An 11,361-nucleotide genomic window follows, 5' to 3' on the forward strand; every position below is an offset into this window, starting at 1 on the left:
TGTATGCTATCTGTGAGGCTCATATGCAATTTCTTAAATCCAAATCAAATCAAAACAAAGCTTTTATGCAATGAAAAGGTTCATTAAAAAATGTAAATATACATTTCAAAACAATTCTATGGGGCAACTGTTGCCAAGTCATGATGATGTCATAGGCTCCATTCCCCAAATTCCACAGTTAGGTTTGATTTTGTGATCTGAACACTTCAAGACAAACTTCAGACAAAAAACTAAGAAAAACAGTCACAAAACTCAAGATGAGTGAAGAAGGCCAGCCGCCATACAAGTCGAGCTCAGTGTATAATGAACTCCGTTCGGAGGGACAATTTTGTGATGCAATCATCAAAGTGGAGGATGTTGAATTTCCGGTCCACAGGGTCATCCTGTGTAACTGTACGCCGTACTTCAGGTGAGTTGCTTACCTGATAATGTGAAGGACAGTTGACTGGTTTATACCTGTGAAAAATGTAATTCATGTACTTAGTCTGTGAAACAGTGCCAACAAAAAGGAACGGGTTGAATCATAAAACTTTTGTTTTAACTTCCTGTTTGCCATTTGTTTGAAAGTTGTGTTTTGATCGTGTCCTGTGAATTTTTGAAATTTGGCCATCAATTTCTGGAGCAAAGACTACTCAAATTGTTGGAACTTTTGGTACAACCCTGTCTGGATTACGACTTTGATACAGGATATTGGACTGGACTAACGGAGTTAACGAGGTAATTGCAGGCTAGCCAACACGTTACCAGGCTAACGGCTGACTGAGGAATCAGCTGAGCTGCTACCAGGGTAACCAGATAAAATGGGGCCGAAGAGGACACCGACAGCTGAGGAAGTCGAGGACATTAAAAAGTCCCTTGACTTCATAATGGAGGAAATTTCTACTATCAGGTTGCAGCAGAAAAATATCATTGAAATTGTGGAGGAGGTAAAGCTCCTCCGCATCCAAAATGCCGAAAAAGATAAAAAGATTGCATACCTGGAAAGTAAGGTCGCTGACCTGGAACAATACTCCAGGATAAACGACGTCATCATCACTGGGTCCATATTAAACCCCGGTCATACGCTCAGGCGGTGACCGCTGACAGCAATGAGGAACCTGGAGAGCTTGACATTAGCTCCACGGAACAACAGGTGGCTGCTTTCCTGCGGTCCAAAGGGATTGCCCTGGACTGTAACTCTGTCGAAGCATGCCACCCTCTTCCCAGGAGGAACGGCAACATACCGGCTATTATATTAAGGTTTGTAAATCGAAAGCACAAGATTACGCTGCTGAAACAAGGAAGAAAATTAAAAGGATCTAATGTCTTTATCAATGAACATCTAACCAAACACAACGCTGAAATAGCCAAAAAAGCGCGACACCTTAAGAAGCTGGGAAAAATCCAAGGCACTTGGACGACGAACTGCAAAATATTCATTAAACTAAACGGATCACCAGAGGAAGCCAAAGTTCTGACCATTAAAAATATGGCGGATCTCGAAAAATATCAGTGAGCAACACGATCTGGACGGCAAACAAGGTAACAGACAACCACACACTCACTTATGACACACACTGGAAGGAAGAACTCAGATACATCTGGAAGAATCAGCTGCATCAGTCAGACAGTTGCAGAATATGATCAATTGGAACTGAAAACATTTAACTATATGGATCACAATACACATGACTTGGAATATGAAATAGATCCAGACAACAACTTTTTCTCATCTAACAATAACAATTGCTGCTACTATACAAATAAAGACTACAATCAGAGGATTAAAACTGAGAATAAATTATCAATTATCCACTTTAACTGTAGAAGTCTCTATGCTAATTTTAGTCATATCAAAGAATATCTTAACCAGTTTTCACATCCATTTAGTGTCATTGCCTTATCAGAAACTTGGATCAATATGGAAAAAGGAACAGACTTTGAACTGGAGGGTTATGAATTCACATTTATAACTAGGCGAAACAAAGGAGGAGGAGGAGTGGCCTTGTATGTGGACAAATCCTTGAAATTTAATGTGGTGGAAAAGATGACGATGGTGATTGATAATGTACTAGAATGTATTACAGTTGAAATTTGTAAAGAAAAAAGTAAAAATGTAATCATTAGCTGTATATACAGAGCTCCAGGTAGTAGTATTGAGACATTTAAAGACTGGATAGAAGAAACATTTATTGAAATAGCTCGCAAAAAAGTTTTCATTTGTGGAGACTTCAATATTGATTTGCTAAACCCAAATAAACATAAAACCACTGAGGAATTTATAAACACAATGCACTGTATGAACCTATTCCCTAAAATTACTAGACCTACCAGGATTACATCACATTGTGCAACTCTCATAGACAACATTTTTGCAAATGACATTGAAAATAAGACTGTAAGTGGACTCCTGATTAACGACATAAGTGACCATCTTCCAATTTTTACAATCTATGATAGGAATTACAAGATCAATAAAATGGACAGTAAAAAAGAGTACAGATGAGTAAGAACAGAAGAAAGAATGAATGCATTTAAAAAAGATTTATTGAAGGAAAACTGGGGTGAAGTATATCAGGAACAGGACGTTAATAGTGCTTATAATAAATTCCTTAGAATATTTACATTACTGTACAATACCAACTGTCCAATAAAGCAATATAGTAGGAAACAGAAATATATGGACTGTCCATGGATAACAAAAGGTCTGCAAAATGCATGTATAAAGAAAAATGCTCTATACAGAGAGTTCTTAAGAACGAGAACTAAAGATGCTGAAATCAGATACAAAAGATATAAAAATAGGTTAACTAATATACTTAGATTTAGTAAAAAGGAATACTATAAGAAGCAATTAGATATAAATAGAAATAATAATAAAAGATTATGGGAAATCCTGAACAGTGTTATAAAATGTGGGACTGGACAAAAGAACTATCCCAAGTATTTCATTTGTAATGACCATGAAGAATACAATATGGATGTTGTGGCAAATAGTCTCAATGAATTCTTTGTAACTGCTGGACCAAATTTAGCAAGAACAATCACTCATCCTGGGAAAGCACAGGAAAAACCCGATACACTGATTGACAGAAATCCATATTCTATGTTTCTCACAGCCGTTGATGAAAATGAAGTTCTTGAAATTGTCAAAAAATGTAAAAATCACAAATCTTTGGATTGTAATGATATTGATATGATAGTGGTTAAAAGAGTCATTGAGGCTATTATAAAACCATTTACATACATCTGTAATTTATCATTTCAAACTGGTCGATTTCCAGACAGAATGAAAATAGCAAAAGTTATACCTCTATACAAATCTGGAAACAAACACCATTTCACAAACTACAGGCCTGTCTCTTTACTACCTCAATTCTCAAAAGTTCTTGAAAAACTGTTTAAAAACAGACTGGAAAAATTTATAGATAAACATAAACTACTCACTGAGAGTCAGTACGGATTCAGATCAAGCAGATCAACATCATCGGCACTATTAGATTCAATAGAATACATCACAAATTCCATAGACAAAAAGCAATATGTGGCTGGGTTATTCATAGACTTGACAAAGGCATTTGACACTATAGATCATGATATATTAATAAGAAAACTGGAACGTTATGGTGTCAGAGGGGTAGTTTTAGATTGGGTCCGGAGTTATTTAAGTGACAGAAAGCAGTTTGTGAAAATAAATGGTGGTTGCTCCTTATGTATGGACATTGCTTGTGGTGTACCCCAAGGGTCAGTTTTGGGTCCAAAATTCTTCAACTTGTACATTAACGACATCTGTAAAGTGTCCAAAGTATTAAAAATGGTTCTCTTTGCTGACGATACAAACATTTTTTGCTCTGGTGATGATCTGCAGAATTTATTGGAGGATATGACTAATGAAATAAGTAAAGTGAAGTTCTGGCTTGATAAAAACAAATTATCATTAAATTTGAATAAATCTAAACTGATGTTATTTGGAAATAGTAGTTTAAATACAAATGCAAAGATTCAAATAAATGGTGTTGATATTGAAAGAGTCAGTGAAAATAAATTTCTGGGGGTAATAATAGATGAAAAACTTAACTGGAGAGCTCACGTAAGATATATTCATTCCAAAGTATCACGAAGCATTGCAGTACTAAACAAGGCAAAACAGGTATTCGACAGAACATCACTTCATATTCTCTACTGTTCACTGGTTTCACCATACTTAAGCTATTGTGCAGAGGTCTGGGGCAATAACTATAAAACCACATTACATTCCCTTTTTACTCTTCAAAAAAAAGCAATTCGAATCATCCACAATGCAGGTTATAGGGAACATACAAACTCACTATTTTTGCAGTCTGAAATATTGAAAATTGACGATATAGTGAAATTCCAAACAGCACAAATTCTATTCAAAGCAAAAAATAATGAACTGCCAGGTAATATTCAGAGTATGTTTTTTTTTGAAAGAAGGAAGTTATAATTTAAGGGGTTTTTGTAACTTCAAAACAATGAAGGTACGTACTACAAGAAAAGGCTTTTGTGTTTCTGTTCATGGAGTGAAACTATGGAACAAACTGAATATGGAATTAAAGCAATGTCCAAACATAAAACTGTTCAAAAAGAGTTATAAAAATATGATCTTCTCGATCTATAAAGAAAAGGAAAATATTTAAATTAAGTGAATGTCTCTATTTAAAAACAAACAAACAAACAAAAAATTCATGATGTGATATTATAGTATATCAGAAATCTGTTCACTATTTTTATTACAAATTATATCAGTAAGGAAGCTGACTAAATATTCACTGATAATTTATGGCAAAGGGGTGGGATTAAATAAGTGTATACTTCTTCCCACTCCCTTTCAACATGTAAATTAATCAGAATGTTTTTTTTGTATGTAATTTGTATAGTATTTTTTTTCTCTCTTATTTCTTTTCTAAATGTACTTGTATATTGTTCACATGTTGAAATAAATTACCAAATAGAAAGACTTTGTCATGGTCAACTGACAGATACACCCAAAACATAATGCAAACATTTGCAGATTTCATTTTTACCTTCACAGAGCTCCAGATTCCACTTCAGTAAATGTGCCATTTAAAAAGCACTGTGAATCACTTGGTGATTGTGTGAAGTCTAATTGAAGTGTTTTATTAAGTTATATTAATATCTTCCCCACTGTTTGATACAGTAAGACACACCAGACTTCCTGATACTAAAAATGTTGAATTTTGTTATACAGTTATATGCTGAGCAAAAGTTTTGAGTTGCCTCTCATTTTTTTATATTTTGCTTTGAAACAGATGATTTTTTAAAAGTCCACTTGAGCAATAGTTCTCAACGTGTTTTTTTGAAGACTTGTAAAGGTTTCGTTTGGACATTTTTCACCCTTTTTAGTCCAGTGCTTGTACCCGAGGAATGGTTTTGTTTTTGTTCATTTGTTTATTTGTTTGTTAAGCCATTTAACGCTGATATATGAATCATTCAAGCATAAAAAGGACACTAAAACTCAAAGGATGAACCATTATTGTTTCTACACATAACGCATACTTAGTGTGAAGAATCAATTTTAAAGACAAATGGTAAATGGCCTGCATTTGTATAGCGCTTTACTCAGTCCCTAAGGACCCCAAAGCGCTTTACACTACATTCAGTCATTCACCTATTCACACACACATTCACACACTGGCAATGGCAAGCTACGTTGTAGCCACAGCTGCCCTGGGGCGCACTGACAGAGGCAAAACAAGGAGTAGCACGTATTTAAAAAAAGTAATGTTCTACAGCAAATGAACAGTATCTGAAAGTCATGTCCTTAAGAAAAAAGAAAGAATGCAGCAAATTCATGACACAAGACCATTTAATCCATCTACTTATCATGAAACCTCATCAGAAATGGTTTCATGGTTCATGTAAAACCTGTTAAAACCAATAAATAAATGTTAAGAAAAAAAAAGAAAAGAAATGGTTGTGGAAGGGAAACAGAGACTGTAATTAAGCAACATGCACTGGAACTTCCATAAGGAAAGGAAACAGACTGAGGTATGCCAAATTATGCAATAACTAGACTAAAGATCAGGGCAAACTGGCCTTATGGAGTTGATTTCAATATTTGTCATAGAGGTACAACAGTGAGTGTCTAGAGTTAACTTTAAAACACGGTGGAGGCTCTGTTGTGGTGTGGGACTGCATTGTGTTTGGCAAAAGCTTCATAAACATGGTGCCAATGTAATAAAGACATTGAAAACCCAACAATCAAGCGCACTAAACATGTACAAACTCTGTTTTGGAGTTATATACTCTATGGCAATATGGACTAGACATTACAAGACTATCACAGTAATCACATAGTAACACATGTAATTAGGAAATCATTTCCATTCCTGTCAACAGATTTTATATATTTATCTTACTTGTGCATGACATAGTTTATTATCTTGTTGCCTCCACACCGTTTAATATTCTCTACTCTGTCTCCATCTCTACCCTCAGGGCTCTTTTCATCCGCTGGAGCAACCCAGACAAACAGGTCTTCAACATACCTGGCTTGTCTCCTGAGATGATGGAACTCATCATTAACTTTGCATACACCGGCTCAGTTTCCATAACGGAGGAAAATGTAGTGGAACTTCTCATGGCAGCTGATCAACTCAATGCAATGGACATTGTGAAACTCTGCTCTGACTTCCTCTGGGAGCAACTGTGCCCAGAGAACTGCGTTGGCATTTGGCAGTTCACAAAAGTATGCTTATCACCCGAACTACGCGCCAAGGCCTACCACTACATCATCAGTAACTTTGAGCAGGTTGTTCTTGAGGAGGAGTTCCTGCAGCTAACTGTGGAGGAACTTGCTGACATCCTTGATAGAGACGACCTCAATGTGCAGTTGGAGACCACTGTGTATGAAGCGCTTACAAAGTGGATTAGCCATGTACCTGCAGAACGGAAACAACACCTCACCGCTCTGTTGCCCAAGGTCTATAAACTTTCATTACTACATTTAGTTTGGACTTAAATCTTCAGCATTTAGGTCATAGATTGAGTCGTTCCATCTGGGTGTAAGGATGCTTTAATATCTCAAGATGTTGCTCTTTTCAGCTGTAGCCAAACCACATTTAAGAAATTCTCTTCAAGAGCATTAAAACCGTATGAGATCTCTACACACATACTATAGAATAAATTATATTTATTAAGTATAGTTGCTAGGGCTATGACTAAAAACTGTCCCTGCTGACGAAAAGGCTAATGGTGTCTGACTTTGGTCGCTCTCTTGCTATCAATAAAAAAATTAAACAACATTAGGAGCATTATCCTAAAGAAGCTTGAGTTTACTAAAACTGATGTAGTTGAAATTCAGTGTTTTTTCTATTCTCCAAGTCATATTCTCTTCTGTCATCTCTCTGTAGGTCCGACTGGGATTGATGACGTCAGACTACCTAAAGGACAATGTGCTGTCTAGTGAGCTGGTGGGGGCCAATTCTGAGTGCCTGTCCATGATAAGTAATGCCATCTTAGACATACATGGTCTAGGAAGCAGACCCTTCATGTCTGGCTTGTGTCACCATCTTGTTCGTCCCCGCCTGCCTCATTCCATCCTGCTGGCCATTGGGGGGTGGAGTGGTGGTAATCCAACTAACGGCATCGAGGCCTACGATTGCCGGGCTAACCGCTGGGTCAACGTAACGAACAACCTCGAGTTTCCTCGTGCTTATCATGGAGCCGCCTTCCTCAACGGGTACATCTACTTCATTGGTGGCTTCGACAAGGTGGAGCATTTCAGCAGCGTCCGTAGGTTTGACCTGACCACTCGTGCCTGTAAGGTGGGGCCCATGCACTCCTGCCGCTGCTATGTGAGTGTGACTGTGTTGAACGGGTTCATCTATGCCCTGGGAGGCTTCGACGGGCATGTACGACTCAGCAGTGCAGAGCGCTATCAACCTGAAATCAACCAGTGGAGTCTTATTGCACCGATGCACGAACAGAGGAGCGACGCCAGCTGCACAACACTTAACAACCGGGTGGGTGAAGTAAAAGAGTAGCAGAGAAATAGAGTAGGGTCTCAGGCACACAGGCCTAGAGACCTGTCAGCAACCTTTGGTAACAACCAGTTGCTAGGGAAAAATGTGTACTCCTCAGCTGGTTAGGCAGTGGTTGTATGAAAGACTCTACAGATTTCTACAGCAAATAGTTTGTGAGTATTTGCAGACAAGTCAGAGTACTCCATGCAAACCTCAACAGTCTGCTTACGACCAAAGGAAACACAAGGAGGCTTGTGGTGCAACACCTTCCTGGTTACAATTTCACAGTAGTGACAGCCATCAACCTCCAGCAACCACTTGCCAACCAGTCAGGGAATACACATTTTTACAGTGAAGCGAGGTGCAAGATAGGTCACAAACTGGTTTCTGTGTTCATGTTTTCAAATTTAAAAGTATAGTTGAAAAAGTTGAAAAATATACTAATATATATCTATTTTGTTTCTAACTGATCACAAGTGCATCTTTGCATTTATGTACAGTACTTTAGTTGAGTTGACTTGTCAACTAAAATATAACAGATATTAAAAAAATTGTAAAACACATCATTATTTTATTATATTAAGATCCCAGATTACAATTATTTATCTGCATTCCTGAACAGAAAAATTAGCCTTATTGATTGAATGTTATGTTTGATTCATTTCTGGCTTTCTGACTGAAAGAAGTCCCACATACTCAGGTAAAAGTTGGGTGCATAAACATGTTTTTATGACAGGTAATTGTAAAACACACACATTTGTTATTACACATTTGTATTTTTCAGTTGGACACTTGGGTACTGAGTATCGGTCTTACTTCACAAATGATGTGGAAACATTTCACTTACAGGTAACATTGTTTCCAACTGAAATCTAAGAAATGTAAAGATATTTAATGTCCCTTTTTTGTTTTCAGATTTACATTTGTGGTGGATTCAATGGCAACGAGTGTCTGCAGACAGCTGAATATTACAACCCAGAGAGCAACCAGTGGACGATGATCAGTCCCATGAACAGCCGCCGCAGCGGGATAGGTGTCATTGCATATGCGGATCATGTCTTTGCAGTAAGACCACAAAGTAGTGCTGACACTCACGTAACATACAAATCAAATCTGTAATGTGCTTTGATCAGCAAGGCTTAACACAGATTTGGCTGACACAGAATTTTGCTAACTTTGTTTTGTATTTATCAATGATCAGATTCCTATCCTGACCACAGGTTCAGAGAAGGCATTCTTACTCATTCTATGTATTAATTTAACCGATTAATGATGTTTCTGCCTCATTTTTCTTTTCATGTTCCCCATTACCAAAATGTTGTGTCTTTAATGATTTCACTCATGATTTCACATTTCACTCAGTACAACAGAAATACTTATTCAAAACCAACATTGTCATCCTCATCGTTCCATAGAGGACATATGTTAGAGACAATTTCAAACTCATCCTGCAACACCTTTAGAAAAATGAGGGAATAAGCCAAGTGATTAGAACTCATCCTCTGGGGACGGTAGGCATTTTAGCTGTAAATTTTATCTTGCTATTTGCCTTAAAACCACTTATTTAGTTGTTTTGCAGCTGCACCCTTTGGTAAAAAGCAAAGATTTTAGTCTCACCTTCTGAGACACACTTCTTTCTTTATTTAGCTAGCTACCGTTTAGTATTTATTTTCTATTCAGACTAAGTCTCTATTCAAATAAAGGAAAAGTTATTATCAGCAGAATGCAGTGACCTTACCCTGGTGCTGACCTCAGGGTCTTTGATCAGGCTTTTAGGCCCCAAGGCCTGTCAGGGCTACTTTAATCTGTTATAGGAAGAAAGGACTGGAACTCAATGTTCCTTTTTGGACTAAAGGCAAAAGAGCTGTGAAGACATTTATACTGAAAACACAAATACTTTTTGTCGAGGGCTATTCATCTTTGTTGATAATAGCGTGGTGTGATAGACAACAGTGCTTTAATAGCTGTAGTTGAGGCTTGAGTGAAAAAAGGTCTCATACAGACTTCCACAACAGCTGGCTTCTACTTTATTTTACTTTCTCCTTTTAATTCAGAAGTCATTTTCACACACCACTGCACCCTGATCTTTTCTAGACATTCCCAACAAATGTGGGCCTGTGAGGATGCAAATACTGGGACGTTAATGGGCCTTTTTTAACCAACTTTTATGTGTAAACTCCATATAACAGCATGAGAATATGTCAGGTAGCTGTTCGCTTTATCCAGGTAAAACCCTAAACCAATCAGAGTATTTCCAGTAGTCAGATCACACCTAAGGTAAACAATCTCCTTGTATCTGCTACATATTAAGGGAAACTTTGGACAGTATTGCAACTTAATTCTTCAGTCATTTTCTGGAGTATCTGTGCAAAAACAGCTAAAGACATATAGCAGGTACATTTTCTTACAGGGGTACGGTGAAGCTGGTTACACTTACATTCAATCATTTGACCCACGTATTTACTTTTAGGTTGGTGGCTTCAATGGAAACAATCGTCTGCGCACCGCTGAGGCTTACAACCCACATTCCAATACGTGGAACCTCGTGTCCTCTATGCTGACCCCCCGCAGCAACTTTGGCATTGAGGTAATTGACGATCGCCTCTTTGTCGTCGGGGGTTTCCTCGACTTCTTCAACACTTCGAAAGTTGAGTACTACGACGCTTTAACCAATGAGTGGTATGAGGCGTGCAAAATGGAGGTTTTCCGCAGCGCCTTGAGTTGCTGTGTGGTGTCCGGACTTTGCAACATGACTGAGTACACCTTTCCTCGTGACGTCCTGCCACTTGCAAATGTGCCAGAAGAAGCAATGGAGTCAGCAGAGTCCACGTAACATCTTTAAAGTGCAGTGCTGCCATGTGTTAACATCTGAGACTCCAACATGAAGGACTGAAATAAATCTTTAGAGCATTAAACTGCTGGTGAACTGGACATTTTTTGTAGGTATCTCAAAAACTTTCAGTAGCAGAGTCTGCACTGTAGATACTGGGTTTTATTAAGAGAATGCAATTGCAACAATAACAAATTGAAAAGATTTTTTCATTCCCTGTAATGTATGGCTGCTGAGTAGCCACACCAGACATGCACACAGGGTGACTAGATCACAATAAGCCGCATGTCGGACTTTTCAACTCTTGCTAGGGAAACACAATAAGAATAAAGGGAAGTTTTCACTCCCCCTTGTTATTTCAGCTGCGGTTCTGTCTGGTAACAGTCTATAGGTTTGAGTAAGGATGTATCCATAGGTCTTTTTGGAGCACTAGCTGACAATTTATGAATCTTTAGCCAAATATCACACAAATATACTGTGTCGCTTCACACCATTTTTTCTCTTATGTGAAACTGAAAAATAACTCTATTTCTCAGTATATATGTC

The 11,361-nt window shown here is 37.7% G+C and overlaps 1 protein-coding gene across 1 annotated transcript; it reads left to right on the plus strand.

Annotated features, from left to right (window-relative positions):
* The first annotated feature begins 201 nt into the window (after window positions 1–201).
* Window positions 202–11,096, plus strand: LOC106676718 (kelch-like protein 10). Its single transcript, XM_024805780.2, has 5 exons — window positions 202–409; window positions 6,460–6,943; window positions 7,374–7,985; window positions 8,901–9,050; window positions 10,456–11,096. The coding sequence occupies exons 1-5, from the start codon at window positions 258–260 to the stop codon at window positions 10,816–10,818; spliced, it is 1,761 nt and encodes a 586-aa protein (XP_024661548.2). The 5' UTR covers window positions 202–257; the 3' UTR covers window positions 10,819–11,096.
* The last annotated feature ends 265 nt before the right edge of the window (window positions 11,097–11,361 follow it).

Source organism: Maylandia zebra, linkage group LG17, assembly GCF_041146795.1.
Source record: "Maylandia zebra isolate NMK-2024a linkage group LG17, Mzebra_GT3a, whole genome shotgun sequence".
Taxonomy (NCBI): Eukaryota; Metazoa; Chordata; class Actinopteri; order Cichliformes; family Cichlidae; genus Maylandia; species Maylandia zebra.